Source organism: Staurois parvus, unplaced genomic scaffold, assembly GCF_062004578.1.
Source record: "Staurois parvus isolate SC_StPar_1 unplaced genomic scaffold, SC_StPar_1.0 ptg000365l, whole genome shotgun sequence".
Classification (NCBI taxonomy): domain Eukaryota; kingdom Metazoa; phylum Chordata; class Amphibia; order Anura; family Ranidae; genus Staurois; species Staurois parvus.
This window is the reverse complement of record NW_028318161.1, coordinates 2,227,335-2,243,520: the sequence shown is the minus strand read 5'-3', so window position 1 is coordinate 2,243,520 and position 16,186 is coordinate 2,227,335. Positions and strand designations below refer to the sequence as shown.

Genomic DNA, 16,186 nt, shown 5'->3' with positions numbered 1-16,186 from the left:
GTGGGAGACCAGATATGGTGAATGCAGAGTCCTGGGTTTAGTAACACTTTAATGCAGCAAAATCTAAAGTCCATTCTAATAACTAGGTTTGGTGGTTGAAATCAGGAACTCAAGTTCAGATATCTAATTTCTGGAGTCATCATGTAAAAATGAAAGCTGTGGATTATTCAGCCTTTCCAGGATCCATTCAAAAGTGAACAATCTACTTTGTGTGGACTGACACTTCAAATAAAAATCTACAAAAATCTGCTAGAAATAGCATATTACAAATTATTAGGTTTCCTAATAAAAGAGAGTATATTAAGAAAAAACAGTAGCACAGACTGCACATACCTAGAATGAGCCTGTCACGAGGAAATTCCCACTTGCTGCTGTCATAAGGTAGCCTTTCGCATTGCTCATTTAATGGCATTTCATCTGGATCCATTATGATGGACAAGTAGCCTGTTTTAATTTCAGACGCATGTGGCTGCAAACAAGAAAAACTAAGTAAAAACTGCTCACACAATGCAGTAGATTAGGCAATATGTTACTCTAATCCAGACCAAGTTGGAAAGGTAGTTCCATAAAAAACATAGACAATCTCCTGGGACAGGATAGAACCCGAGTTGCTCTAATCAATACCATTAAAATACTCATGATGACTAGGAGTCGAATAAGGGCTGTGCGTGTGTGTTTTACATAGTATACACTATGTTTATAGTTAAAGCAGACAAAAGATTTGTATGTCTATACAGCAAGTTATTTACAAAATGATTTTCCATTTTCTACAGCCAGGCAGACACGAGTATTTCTCAATTAAAGCACCACCCCATGCACCAAAAAAATACCCTTACAATGGTGCTTCTGTTCCCTGAAAGGGTTAAATGCTCACTAAAGCTGTCCATAAAAGGTTAGTTTTTTTTGCAGCCAGTGGGCTGAACAATAGAAAAACTAACAGATTCCTCCATCCACATGAGTATGAAGGAATAACCCCTGCCGGAACATCGGACAGTTTTCCAACATGTTCCTTCCACAGAAGTCAGTTAAGCAATAAACTTCTGCTGATCAGAGGAGCCTACACAATAATTGAAATAGACCAACAGAACTTCGATCAATGTATGGCCAGCGGAAACTACAATACTTACCTTGTTTCTAAAGCCAACAGGCTTCCTCCATACTGTGCTGCCAGTTCTCTGAAGCTACATTTGTTTTGGTGATCTGGCCAGTGGTCACACGCTGATGTCATCATAAACAATACAAGACCAAAAGTCAGAGGATGAAGGAATACCCCCTGCCGGAACATCGAACAGTTTTCCAACATGTTCCTTCCACAGAAGTCAATTAAGCAATCAACTTCTGCTGAGCAGGTGAGCCTACACACTAATTGAAAAAGTCAGAGAAAAGAGGTGAGCAAAGTTTGCCAGAGTGAGGATCAAAGTATTACAGTTTCTCCCTCTGCCCTAGACTTAACAAACATTTAACCTTTGCAACGCGTAAAGGGTATTTATTTCTATTCTGGGAATTCTGCTTTAAGCAATATATTTTCTTGTGGAACCTCAGCATTATCACCTCTGTTCAATGAACAGGGAACTGATCCATGAAGTAGTATTTCTGAGTAGGAAAGCAGCAGAGTGACTCTCCTGGCAAACAGAGATGTGTACATCACAAGAATGGCTGACCAAAATTAAAATTCTTTGCCAAGTAAAACAGTAAGGGAGCATATGTGTTACCCATGCATTTAACTATTTGCTATAAGTTCTACTTTAACTTAATTCCCTTTTACTAGCTATATGCATATTGCAAAAGCAGATGATGTACACTATCCTGAAGGCCAGGCACTCTTCTAAATAATGGCTATATTCATTTTACCAGCCCAACATTCCACCAGTTGGCATCTGCAGGGAAATCTTCTGCCAAAGCCCTGACAATTTTAAATGAAGAATTGATTTTACATGGTATAACTTAATTATTGTGATTGTGGCGGAGATAGGAGCACAGAATTTAATTCAGAATACAGTAAATCAGAATTATTGTGGCTCAGCAGAAAATCAAGGTAAAAAGGAGCGAAATGCTGCAGTTTACTAGATGCACAGGCCTGTATTTGCCTTTTACTGGCAGAAAAGTAAACATTCCTTTGTGCTATCATCCAATCAAACAAATGAATGCCTTACGTCCTATTTGCTATTTTTTCTTGGCATTTGTTACTCATTATTTTAGACCATTTTTTATCCATGCTAACACTTGTATGTTTTTAAATGCAGCTGGTATATCACCTGAATTTATTCTGTTTAGCCTTCTGAAACTTCTTCCACAGCAGCACTCAGATTGGAAGAGACAGGTCCAATTCTCTGAGCCAATCAGGCTGTGTTAAATACTGACAAGGAAAACGCTGATAGGAGGAGGAATCAGAGTAAACTGAGGAATGATCTCACCAGCTTCTGCTCCTTTGTTGCCAATCAGCAGACTGAGGATGTGTTCTAACCATTGTTTTTGACAATGCAATGCTGCTGTTACTGTACTGGAGGTCATCCTCCTTTTAATCATTCTTCAAATTCTAAAGTGAAATTCATCCACTGTCTTCTGTAGTTTCCCATTTCAATCATCCCAGATCAGGCACTTGTTCTGATCTCACTGGTGCGGAGGATGCTTTCTTCACTAGTTCTCCTAACTTTGTACCTTCATCAATGGATCTCCCAACACACAGGTTCTTCTCTGGGAGGATTGTCCTGGATCCAGTGGTAGCCAGTGAGATCAGAACAAGTGCCTGATCTGGGATGATTGGAGTGGGAAACAGCAGAAGACAGTGGATGAATTTCACTTTAGAATTTGAAGAATGATTAAAAGGAGGATATTCCCTTAACACTTAGAACAATCCTAGGAAGAATCCTTTCATCATTTCAGTTTCTTAAAGCCGCAGTGCGAGGTTGCTTGTAAAATTGGACTTGATGAGCAGCATCTTTATGATTTATCATCCTGACAGCAAGTTTTGATATGGATAATACAGAAAATGTCAATGGAAATGTTTTGTGCATATGATTTATGGTACCTATGGGAGTGCTAAGCTGCCTACTAACCGGTCCAGTGGACTGGTGAATGGTCATCACCTGTTGGCATCATCCTAACGATAGAGTGGCTACTCTGAGGATCTAGAGGAGCTTTCTTGCTTTGTGGCCCTGCAGGGTCATGAAGTGGAGGTGAGAGGCCATTCTAGCCATTTCCTTGGGGATCACATCGAGGGTGGTTTTTGATATCCACAACGTGCATGAATGAGATGATCACCGCACTTATTTATGGACTTTTAAGTCACTTCATGTGTAATGTGTGTTTCACATAGTGTGCTGTTTTGATCCCTATTAGGGATTCACATCATCTTTTTATTATTGTGTCCCATCAGGGACTTGGGGGTCACGTTTAATATATCCATTATTGGATTTGGGTCACTCTTGTTGTGTGATCGCTTTTATGTTTGGCTTCTAGATTATATTTTGAATATTTGATCTGTGTATTATTATATATTATTCTACATGTTTTTTGTGAAATTGAAAGGTTTATTAGCGCTGCATCATTATAATATTATATACATGTGATTTAGACCTTATGGTATAGGATTGGATGTGAGCTGCTTTTTTAGTATCGGTATTTAGTCTTATCCGTTTACATAAGAGCGCAGGAGGATTTATTTCTTTAACTCAGCCATGAAGTGGTAGGCCACATAAAATGACAGAGCGGGGTCCTGTCTCTATAATCTCTATCCTGAAGGCAATTCCTATACAGAACACTAGGTACTTTGAAAGCTACTGAATAGAGCCTCCCAAATTTATGTACATTCATGTTAAATACTTCTACTGCCTGCATAATTCATTGTGTAGATAGACACCTTTGAGTCCCATAGCAGGCTCATGGTCTGTTTTGACCATGCATATTACTGAAAACTGTTCTCATAAACCGATAACATCACTTTTGGATTTTGCATTAATCAGGCTCTTCTCAATTCAGAAATAAGGCTTTGTGTCTGTCTTTCAAGCAATACCAGTACAGTTTAATGTCAAATAAGGTACTCACTCATTTAAATATCATACCTTTTTCAGCTTCCGTATGAAAAGAGTCAGAAGTAGCCAGAACAAGGTTGCCGCCACTCCTGTGCACACAAGGATGATGACTTCTATGTTAGACCTCTCCTCTCCACCTGACAAGCAATTTGGATTATGACAAGTTCACATTCAGGAAATGTATCTGCATGTACTTAAATGAACAATATACATTGCATCATTCAACCACACCAGATGATAATTTTGACAGGGAATCTAATGCATTCCAAGGGTAGTTTTCAGAAAGATAGCTAAAGATAGAAATTGCCTACTATTAACTCATCCACAACTTAGATGTTCTAATCATCTTCTGTTGTGGTACAGGCATCTACCTTTCATACTGATGCCATATACAGTAGTTCTTTGTAGTGCATGCTGTGGTCTAACTTTATTAGCTATTTACTAGGCCAGAATGTTATTGGTACAGGATATGAGGGGAAATTTCCACAATGGGGACACAGAAATTTTTTCATTATTAATGTTGCAACCTGCATCTGCCCCCTGACCAGTCGACTGCGCGTAAAATGTTGGGAAAGGTCAAACCCTGCTCATTGTTCTCACTGGGAAGATTCTTCTATTTTTGTGAAGTTTTTGGAAAAGGAATGTTGGAGTAAATCTCCTCAATGGGGACATAAAAAGCAATAATAATCCCAAAGAAGTTCTAACCTTTTCCACTCCATCCATTGAGGTTATAGTGCATGGCAAAAGGAGGAAACACAACCTGTGTGTGCAGTTAGAACATATGGCTGCTGACACTTTGGGGTTTATTTACTAAAGCTGGAGAGTCCAAAATCAGACTCACTTCTGCATAGAAACCAATCAGCTTCCAGGTTTCATTGCCAAAGCTTCATTGAACAAGCTGAGGTTAGAAGCTGATTGGTTTCTATGCAGAAGGGAGTCTGATTTTGGACTCTCCAGCTTTAGTAAATAAACCCCTTTATGCCACCTGCTTAGAGGTTTTGCACTTATGTTTGTTTTTTGATTAATCATGAGGGGCCTTATTCTTTTATGTTTATGTCTACCTTTCAAAACTTTGTAAAAACTATTTTGATACATACTATTGAAATAGAAAACATGGCTGCCACCATGTACTGTACATCATTTGTACACATTCACATCACATTCAACATTACATCAAAAGATAAGGTTTGCATGTTAAACACTATGAAACATTAAAAGAAGAAGGATAACTGTTCACCTCGAACAGTAACGTAGGCAGAGTTGTTGGCATGACCCATTTCATTAATTGCTTGGCATGTATACAGTCCCTCATCATCCTTCTTTACCCTCTCGATAATCAGGTTTTCATTGTAAAGCAAAGTGATTCCTAAGAAAAGAAGAATGTGGAAAACAATACTTTACTGGATTTTATACATGAAATGTACACAGCAAGATAGGTGTGTATTTTATAAGTTAGCTATTCATGCTATAGCACTTTGTCTAGCAACTCTAAACTGTGCAAATTCTGTTCTATGTAATAATTTACACACTAATGGTAACTTTAAAATTGTCACAACAGTGCTTGTGCTTAAAATGTATTTCCACCTTTGCAGTCCAATTTGAGAATCCCCACCGTATGTTTGTTATGTGTTCCCAGTCACACAGCACACCTAAAAATTTGTTTTAAAATATTTGTTTCCTTTCTGCTTGTTTCTTTGGTGCAGATTTATACATGGTACTATATGGGCATCCTCTATTGCTTAGAATACATGTGAAAACAAGGAAAAAAGTGAGAAACTGCTTTTTTAAGCATATCGACAAACAATGTACAACCCAAGCCTTGAGATCTTTAACCCTTTATTAGGGCAGACAGTGTTCATATCTACTTTACAACTAATGATGGCACAGAACAGACAGGGTTAATTATGGTAAACATTACTCGACAGCGCCTGCCCCCCCTTAACATTACAGAGGAGAAAGCTGGGTAGGATTCATGCGCACATAAAAAGCACTTAAACGCTAAGCAGCTCTGTTTAAATATTTTTATTAGTTCTTCTATATTAATACAAACATGTAACTAATATAAAGTAGGTGTTTTCACAAATTAAAGCATGGAAATGCATTTTAAATATTATGTGTAAAAATTTTTTTTTTATATAGCAATCATATTTAAAGCCCAACATTGGGTATTTTTTTTAGAAAGGTCCTACAGCCTGTGATGAAAATGCCTAGAATCTAGTCACACAGAGTATATGGTAGCTTCTGCACCTCCTACCTGATGCAGGTTGAATCTCGTATCCATTCTTGAACCAGGTTATTGTGGGCAAGGGAATTCCATCAACTCTACACTCCAGAACCAATGTGCTGCTGCTGTTTACTGTTACATTTTGAAGATGCTGCATCACCCACGGGGCCTGTTTTTCTGCCATAAAAGAGTCAGCATTTAGAAACATAGACAAAATGAGATATCGCCCTAAGTTTATTTCTATACATTTGAGGCCACATGCAAAGTACATTGTGTATATCCTCCTACTAATCCAACAGTTAACGTTGGACCAGTTAATGTGGGCCGTGATTTGCTCACTTGCTGCATATGAGGTGGTATCGCTCTCATGCTACACATTTCCTATTTTGCATTATGCAGAGTGCCCTCAGACTCCTATAGCTAGAGCAGAAGAAAAACAACTTCACAGATCGGGTATGAAGGGCTGATGACTTCTTCAACCATGTCTACATACTTACAAACATAAGAGTTTGTTCACAGCAAGATGCCTGTTGTTTACCAAGTTCAACAACTTAAGCTCAATTTTAAAAGCATAACTGAATGAGTGGAGTAAACCAACCCCACCTCTCACTTTCTGCTGCCTGCTTTGTTCAGAGGGTCCCTTACAACATTTCAATAAGGAAGAGAGTCTAAAGCAAATAGCTCACGCAGGCCATCTCTGTAGTAACATTGTAATGCTCTCTGCATTTTGAATGGATTTATTTGTAAAATACAGATTTTAAGTACAAAGTAAGAAATGCAAACAGTTTCAAAAGTATTTTAAAACATTATATACAGTTAGTTTTCCCCATGTGGTTGGTCTAAATTCATTGGTGTGCTCAGATCAGATTTCTTTGTATTTATACCATAAATATTAACCCACCTTGGACTATGAGTTGAGTTGAGCGATACAACACCTCCTTTGTGTATCGATTCTCAGCGGAACAGTTATATAGCCCAGCCTGTTCTTTTGTCACATTTTTAATAGTAAATGAAAAAAAGGTGGTGTGTTCTCTGTGGTGGATTTCGGGAATGGAAGAAGGCACTTGCTGTTCGGAAGGATACCACCATAACAAGTTTGTAAACAGATATTTTTCTGCTTTGCAGACAAGTGTAACATCGCTTCCGTCTACAACAGTTTGCTTTTCTTCTGTCATCACTCCTGTCTTCACCTCTGGAAGAGAAAAATACACAATTAGTAAATTATCTGCACACATAATATTTCCTTCAGTCATGTATATGGACTTTTCAAGTCCAAATGGTTAAGGCTAGGTTCACATATGTGCATGTGGTGCGGCTGCGGATCCGTGCAGCTGCACCACCCGCACAAAGGAATGTGGACATTAATTCTAATGGCACACCACCCGCACTGGAAAACGCAACCGTACTGGGAACCGAGGTTTCAGAAGAAGTGCAGGGACTTCTTCCTTGCGTGTCACAGGCACGGGAGTCCATTCAAATTAATGGACTCTTGTGCCTGCGTAAAACGTGAACCAGGGGTAATGCACTGCTAATGCATCTCACAGCAGATTAGAGTGTTTCATGTACAGCAGATTAGAATGTTTTATGATTTATGTGATTTATCTCAGCATTTGTTAAAATGAGATATTATCTAATGAGAAGGGGAGTTCGAATGGTGCAGAAAATGGGCAGAGGAAGTCTTTCCTTGTCTTATGGCACAGCAAGTAACATTGTTTAAAAACAAAAGGTGTGCTTGTACATAGATTACAGGGCTCTGAACCCATGATGCTGCACTTTTCCTTTTCCATCTTGAGGTATTCTGTGGCGAACTGTTTCCCGCAATAAAATAATTGTGGTTTTCACCTTAAATTGTGAAGCCAAGAGTCAGACAATTACACCAGAATAATCTAGAACAGAAGTCAATAATAAAGCCAAAAGAATAAAAACGCACCTCGGTACACGACCTTATAAAATGTATCCCAGCAATGTCTGGACTGCACTCATTTTATCATAATGTAGCTGTATTTTAGGTGTCTAGAAGGCACTATTGCAGGTCTTGGCTTGAAATCTGCCTATTTTAGCCTTAGATAAAGTGACTGGTGACTCTTGGTGAACTAGCATAGTTTCCTGTAACTTACTGAGTCTCCTCTAATTATAGTACATCTGAATACAATAGCAAAATGACTCAGCACTAATGTACAATGTACAACAATGGCAATACCTAAATTTAGTGTCAGGCAAAAGCTGAAATTGCAGCTAAACTATGAGGTAGATTTGCTAAAACTGGTGCACACAGAATTTGGTGCAGCTGTGCATAGTAACCATTCAGCTTCTAACTTCTGCTCGTTCAATTAACCAATTGCCTCCCGGTCACAGTAGATTTGCTGTGACCGAACGGCAGCTGCAGGCCCAGCAATGTAATTAAACATTGCGAGCAGGGCCGGATCTAGCCTGTCCAATTTGGGGGTACAGTAAAAAATGTCAGGGGAGCAGAGGACAGGGTCACTGCTGCCAGGGCAGAGGACAAGGGTCACTCATGGCAGGGCAGAGGACAAGGGTCACTCATGGCAGGGCAGAGGACAGGGGTCACTGCTGGCAGGGCAGAGGACTGGGGTCACTGCTGGCAGGGCAGAGGACAGGGGTCACTGCTGGCAGGGCAGAGGACAGGGGTCACTGCTGGCAGGGCAGAGAACAGGGGTCACTCATGGCAGGGCAGAGGACAGGGGTCACTGCTGGCAGTGAAGTAAAACAAGAAGAAGCGCACCAACCTTGCGCATTACCTCAGTAACCAAATTTATTTATTTAGTAAAAGAATGGTACTCATAAACAGCGAATAAAAACAGGCATGTAAGTCCTCCCAGGGACTTCAAAGGCAAGAGGCCAGCGTGAATCCCATCATGGGGGTGGACACTCAGTACAGCTGACGCGTTTCGAAGGTCATGCCTTCTTCCTCAGAGCTGGTCCCTGGGAGGACTTACATGCCTGTTTTTATTCGCTGTTTGTGAGTACCATTCTTTTACTAAATAAATAAATTTGGTTACTGAGGTAATGCGCAAGGTTGGTGCGCTTCTTCTTGTTTTATTTCACAGTTCTGTTCGGGCTTCCCCAGCCTTGGTTTGGAGCTGCACGACCTTGTATGCCACGGTGGTTGTTTTGTTGGGATTTGATCTACTCACCACCGGCCTGGGTCCCGGAGCGCAGGAGAAATTGCATTTAGTCACTGCTGGCAGGGCAGAGGACAGGGGTCACTGCTGGCAGGGCAGAGGGCAGGGGTCACTGCTGGTGGGGCAGAGGACAGGGGCACAGCTCCTCCTACCATCCCTGCACTGTACACAGCCTGGGCACAGGCAGCAGAACTCCCCACACAACCCATAACTGAGATCAGTATAGTATCAGTCAAGGAAAGCACAGTACAGTGTCAAACTAGGGCCGGAAAGTATCAGATTAGGGCAGCATAGTGGCTTTGGGGGGGGGGGGGGCAAAACTAAAATCTGGTTGGCATAGCCCACCCCAGCACCCCCCTAGATCCAGCCATGATTGCGAGCATGCTTTCACATTTAGAGCGCTCATGCACATGCCTCCTGCTAATCTGCACTGTGGTTGGACACAGCACAATTTTGTCAACAGACACTTTCTGATCAGCTGTGTCCAATCACAGCACAGAGACCTATGTTTACAAATGCACAGGACTCAGGACTGTACACAGAGCACCAATCTGGCTGCTTCTTTTCCCTGCAAAGCAGAGACAAAAAGCAGCCAGATCTGTTAGTAAAAGCAAGACATATTACACTTGTTAGGCACACAGTTAACCCTTTGATTGTCCCTAGATGTTAACCCCTTCCCAACCAGTGTCAGTCTACAGTATTATATCTGATCGCTATATTAGTTAGTATACCTCCCTGTGAGGATCTGTTAGCACTCTCCCTATCACAGGCCCACTATACTATTGCTGATCACCGCTATTAATTAATTCCAGGATATATACCATAGTTTGTAGACGCTATAACTTTCACACAAACCAATTAATACACACTTATTGGCATTTTCTAACCAAAGACATGTACCAGAATACATTTTGACCTAAATTTATGATGAAATAAGAATTTTAAAATATTTTTATTGGATATGTTTTAAAACAGAAAATAGAAAATATTGGCTTTTCTTTTCAAAATGTTTTTTTTCATTTACATAATAAAAAATAAAAAACCAATAGAGATCAAATACCACCAACAGAAAGCTCTATTTGTGTGAAAATAAATAGAACTTTCTTTTGGTTGTATTGATCGCCTCTGCGTTTTTAATTTTTTTGCACTATAAGCAAACAAAGACCGACAATTTTGACAAAAATACTATACAACATTTTTTACTTTTTGCTATTAAACATATCCAGTAAAAAAATTTTAAACATCAAATTTCATCATAAATTTAGGCCAAAATGTATTCTGCTACATGTCTTTGCTAAACAAAATTCCCAATATCTGTAAATTAATTGGTTTATGTGAAAGTTATAGTGTTTACAAATGGCGGTATATATACTGGAATGTTTTTTTTTTACTAGTAATGGTGGCAATCAGCGACTTATAGTGGGACTGTGGTGGGCATTCTGACACTGGAAGGAACTGACTTAGTGTCACTGAGTCCCAGTGACACCAATACAATGATCAGTGCTAATAAAAAGCACTTACACTGTATTAATGACACTGGGCAGCAAGGGGTTAATAACTGGGGCGAGCAAAGGGTTAACTGTGTGCTGTTTCACTACTTGCCCTGTGTGTGTGCTTCATTGTACACCAAACCCTCAAACGACACAGTCGTGCCCTGGAGCGACTATGGCGCAAAACAAAATCCCAACAAGCCTTCACCCGCTACAAATCTGCCTTCCGCACCTACACCTCCTCCCTCCACGCAGCCAAACAAGCCTACTTCCTGACCCTCATCAAGGCCCTCTCCTCCAATCCTCGCCGACTCTTCTCCACCTTCAACTCTCTACTCTCTCCACCCCCACCTCCACCCAGAACCTCACTCACCGCCCTTGAGATTGCCAATCACTTCAAAAACAAGATTGACACAATTCGAAAGGACATTGCCGCAACTCACACGCCCTCTCAATCCGTCCCCTCTCACACAGCTACCCCCTCATCCCTCCTCCCCCTCGACATAACCCGCAGGGACTTTGTCGCTGCTCAAACTCCCTCCAACCCCCTTCCCCCTCACTCAGCTACCCCCTCATCACCCCTCTCCCACGGCCCCACCACTGCTCTGACCTCCACTTCCACCCCACCCTACATTCCTCATACTGAAGCTCCCCCAACACTCTGCACCTTTGACCTTACCACCATCGAGGAAGTCTCCAAGATCCTCTCTGATGCCCGCCTCACCACCTGCCCCCTCGAACCTATCCCCTCACAACTCTTACTACCTCCCTCCCCCTCCATCCTACGCTCCCTCACCCACATCTTCAATCTCTCCCTCTCCTCAGGCACTTTCCCCTCCCCTCTGAAACATGCACACATCACCCCCATACTTAAAAAGCCCTCCCTGGACCCCAATGACCCGAACAACCTCAGACCCATCTCCCTGCTCCCCTTTACATCTAAACTCCTCGAGCGCCTCATCTACACCCGCCTATGCTCTCACCTCAACGACAACCACCTCCTCGATCCCCTACAGTCTGGCTTCTGTCCCCTACACTCCACCGAAACTGCCTTACTCAAACTCTCCAACGACCTTCTAACCGCCAAAGCTAATGGCCACTATTCAGTGCTCCTACTCCTTGACCTCTCCGCAGCCTTCGACACAGTCGACCACCCCCTCCTCCTCAAAAAACTACACTCCCTCGGCCTCAGAGATTCTGCTCTCTCCTGGCTCTCATCCTACCTGTCACAACGCTCTTTCAGTGTTACCTATAATGCTACCACCTCCCCCTCACTCCCCCTCTCTGTTGGGGTCCCTCAAGCCTCTGTCCTTGGGCCCCTTCTCTTCTCCATCTACACCTCCTCCCTTGGCCAACTCATACACTCTCACAGCTTTAGCTACCACCTCTATGCCGACGACACACAAATCTATCTCTCAACCCCCCACCTCACCCCCTCGGTCTCTGCCCGAATCACACACCTACTGAGCGACATATCAGATTGGATGTCGCTCCACTTCCTTAAACAGAACCTCTCCAAAACCGAGTTTCTTGTCTTCCCCCCAGCCTGGACCCCACCCCCCATTGACTTCTCCATCACATCCAACAACGCCAATATCAAACCCGCCCTGCAGGCCAGAGTACTTGGTGTCATTCTGGACTCCAACCTATCCTTCCAGCCCCAAGTCCAATCTTTAACAAGCTCGTGCAGACTCCACCTCTGCAACATCGCCAAAATACGTGCGTTCCTAACCCCAGAAACCACTAAACAGCTCATCCACTCCCTCATCGTATCACGACTCGACTACTGCAACTCCCTCCTCATTGGCCTGCCTCGCCGCTGGCTATCTCCGCATCAGTCGATCCTGAATACGGTTGCCAGACTCATTCACCTTTCCAACCGCTCCGTTTCCGCCACCCCCCTCTGCCAATCCCTCCACTGGCTTCCGATTGCGCAATGGATCAAATTCAAAATCCTAACATTGACGTACAAAGCCGTCCACCATACTGCCCCGAACTACATCACTGACCTAATATCCAAGTACCGCCCAGCACGCACACTCCGCTCCTCACAAGACCTCCTTCTCTCTAGTTCCCTGGTCTCCTCCTCCCATGCCCGCCTCCAGGACTTCTGCAGGGTGTCACCCATCCTCTGGAACTCCCTGCCCCAACCCATCAGATTATCACCTACTCTCCTCTCCTTTAGGCGCACCCTGAATACCCATCTCTTCAGGGAAGCCTACCCTACACCCTGCTAACTTGACCGACCTCCTCCACTCTTCCTACCACTCCATCCCCCACAGCTATCTCCTCCTGTACCACTATCCCCTCCCTCCTAGATTGTAAGCTCCAAAGAGCAGGGCCCTCAATCCCCTCATGTTTTGCATTGTATTGGTACTGTTCTGTCACATGTTCTGTCCCCCTTTGTAATGTACAGCGCTGAGCGAACTATTGGCGCTTTATAAATACTGTATAATAATAATAATAATTGTACGCACACTGCTTTGCATGGCTCTGCTATGCAGAGCCATACAAAGCAGTGTGCAGGAGCTGACAGGGGAGAGATTTGTGATGTGTTGTTTATACACAGTTTTCTCCCCCGTCGGAGATACTTGGTGATCACCGGGTGCCTGCGAGTAATCACCGTCCGGGACCCGGTGATTGACAGCTGAGGCCACGAATGGCCACATATATATACATGATTTTGCTCACCCCTGCCGCCCTGTAGCAGTATTTCGGAGTATTTTAGGTGGAGGGGAAGTGGTTAAATCACTTCCTCTCAGCTTAGGTCATCCTGGACCCACTCTAGCCTGTGACTGCACAGTGAAAGGACAAGCAACACAGTGATGAGCTCATCTCTCCCTCACTCTGCTCTTTTCTCCTATCAGCATGTTTTCTGTTAGCACTTGAACTGATTGACTTTTTGAACTGTTTCTTACAGGAACCAGGTCATAATATAGGTGCTTACACTGCTTGCATTAGAATACACATAATGATTTAATAATTATTATAGCTGCATTAATTTATATCTTTACAATCTGCCTAATATTCAGCTTTCAGGGAAGGCTATCCTGCCTCATTTTTCTCCATCAGCTCATCCCTCACATTTAATACAATTTGTATCATATCCCAATCTCTTTTAGATTGTAAGCTCTCATAAACTGGGTCCTCTGAACCCTCTTGTACTGAATCATATTGTAACCGTACTGTCTTTCTATTTCCTTTTCTTTTTATAAGTGCTGCGCAAACTGTTGGCACTACATATATATTATTACGTATTATGCATGTATTATAATAATATAAGTCCTTTGTAAAACACACAGAAAACTTTACAAGATAGTAAATGGGTGTCATCATATCATTATATGTCTTCTCATCAATAATAAACAATGCTAGTCCCCAGAGTATAATAACATTGGACTGATAGAACTTGGCAGAGACACTTGAAGGTCAGAACACAATTTTGCAAACAAGGATTATTCTTCTTCCCTATATAAACAATTTTCATGTAGCAAAATATAATCATTGCCACTCACACAGGTTTCCAAAAGTACTTCAGTTTGACATGTCTTAGATATTCCTTTTCTTAGCAATACCAGCCACTGAATCTGTGATGCGTGCAAATCACATACCGACCTTTGTACCTGTGAAACATATGGAGACAACTACGACGAAGCTACTGCAGCCTGGAACCTATTACCATGATATGTCTATTCTTTATTGTTGGCCAGGAGGTAGGAATTTCACTGTCCTCTCAAGGAAGCATACAACAAAACTAAAATCACATTGGACAAGTGCTTTGCACTTTATGGAAATGCCCAGGAATGAGTCAATAAGATTAACATGTTTACAGTTCCTAGAATTTGCCTGACCCTTTTCTTAATGCGATCCAGCAATTACATATACCCAAGACCTAAGAGAGATCATATCTGCCTTCAAAAGCTAGTGATCTGCTGCAACAGAACCTGCTTTTTTTTTTATCTCAAACAGTCTATGAAGTTAAACTGATTTCATTTATCCTCATTTAAGTGTCACACTGAATCCATACCTCCATGTCTCTCCTCCGGTGAAGACTTCTCTCCAACTTGACCAAATGTTTTAAGGAATTTGAGGACAGCTATTCTCTTATTTTGCTTCATTTATCAAAATGTTCCCGCATTTCAATAGTAATCCATCAAATCATCCTAAAATAATCATCCAATCCTCGAGAAGAGGGCTCAAGTAGTGGAAATGTAGTTCCAAGACTACCATTAGAGTTGTCTACACAGCATCTAGAGGACTGTGAGGTCCCTGAGATATGATAATTTACAGTAGTAGAGCGAATGCTACAATGGAATTAATAAGATATAGCAAGGCAGTCCTAACTCCTCTAAGTATCTAGCCTTTCTTCTATTTATAGCTTATACAACATATGTGGTAAAATGAATGCTTATTTGCATTTTATCCCAGGTGTACAGTAAGGCTACGTTTAGACATGCATCAGCCTTTGTGGCCCCTCTGAAAATGGATCAATTGCATATCAATTTTCAGAGGAATTTGACTGGTGATAAGGGCGTGATATGTTCCCTCCCCACCATCTGTTTTAACCCTGTAAATGCTGCAGTGCTGCACCACAACTGCGTGCATTACAAGTACTTTAGGGCACAGTGTGGCCCAATTTGCTTCATAGAGTTGCAATTGGCGGGTGGTACTGCTTGCCAAATGCGACAGAGGGTACCATTTTTGCTGTGGCATGTGTACAAACCCCTTTGCAGCCTAACGGAGCCAGCCATATCAAACAGGACAGCCCTAAAAGCAAATAAAACATCCAGTTATGTGTTATTTGAGGATGAATTAATAAAAGATTATGGCCCTAGTTAGGCCTTGACTTTCCTGAGGAGTGCTTATTATTCATATTCATGTTCATGTTATTGACTGTTTTTTTCCCCTCTATCTTTTCACAATCCAACTTTTCCATTTTTCCTCTCTATCCTGTATCTGCTGCTTTTGGGGTCTTACTCATCCCCCTCTAGTCTTTTCAGAAATAAAAAAACAGCATTTTTGGTTGCACACAATTGGATGATGGAAGCCAGCAGAGTTTCACTTCATTCACTAAACTCTGGGGAAAATGCCCTTGCAAAGTGAACAGTCTATGTACGTGTCGTAAATCAACCTCTCAATGTACAGATGCAGAGAGTGACACTGATGTGATCAGCTCAGCAATTCTCTCTGTCTGGAGGAAGAAGAAGAAGAGGAAGAGGAGGAGGAAGAAGAGGAAGAGGAGGAGGAAGAAGAGGAAGAGGAGGAAGAAGAAGAGGAAGAGGAGGAAGAAGAGGAGGA

At 42.0% G+C, this 16,186-nt stretch overlaps 1 protein-coding gene across 1 annotated transcript in view; it reads right to left on the bottom strand.

The window, feature by feature from the left end:
* LOC149456268 (vascular endothelial growth factor receptor kdr-like) overlaps positions 1-16,186 on the bottom strand; it is a 279,835-nt gene that overhangs the window by 83,126 nt on the left and 180,523 nt on the right. The window contains exons 13-17 of the mRNA XM_089685194.1: positions 7,157-7,447; positions 6,286-6,432; positions 5,269-5,397; positions 4,062-4,168; positions 334-469 (exon numbers count right to left, since the gene is read on the bottom strand). Of these exons, the coding sequence (XP_089541320.1) occupies positions 334-469; positions 4,062-4,168; positions 5,269-5,397; positions 6,286-6,432; positions 7,157-7,447 (810 nt within the window). The remainder of the gene's footprint in view (positions 1-333; positions 470-4,061; positions 4,169-5,268; positions 5,398-6,285; positions 6,433-7,156; positions 7,448-16,186) is intronic.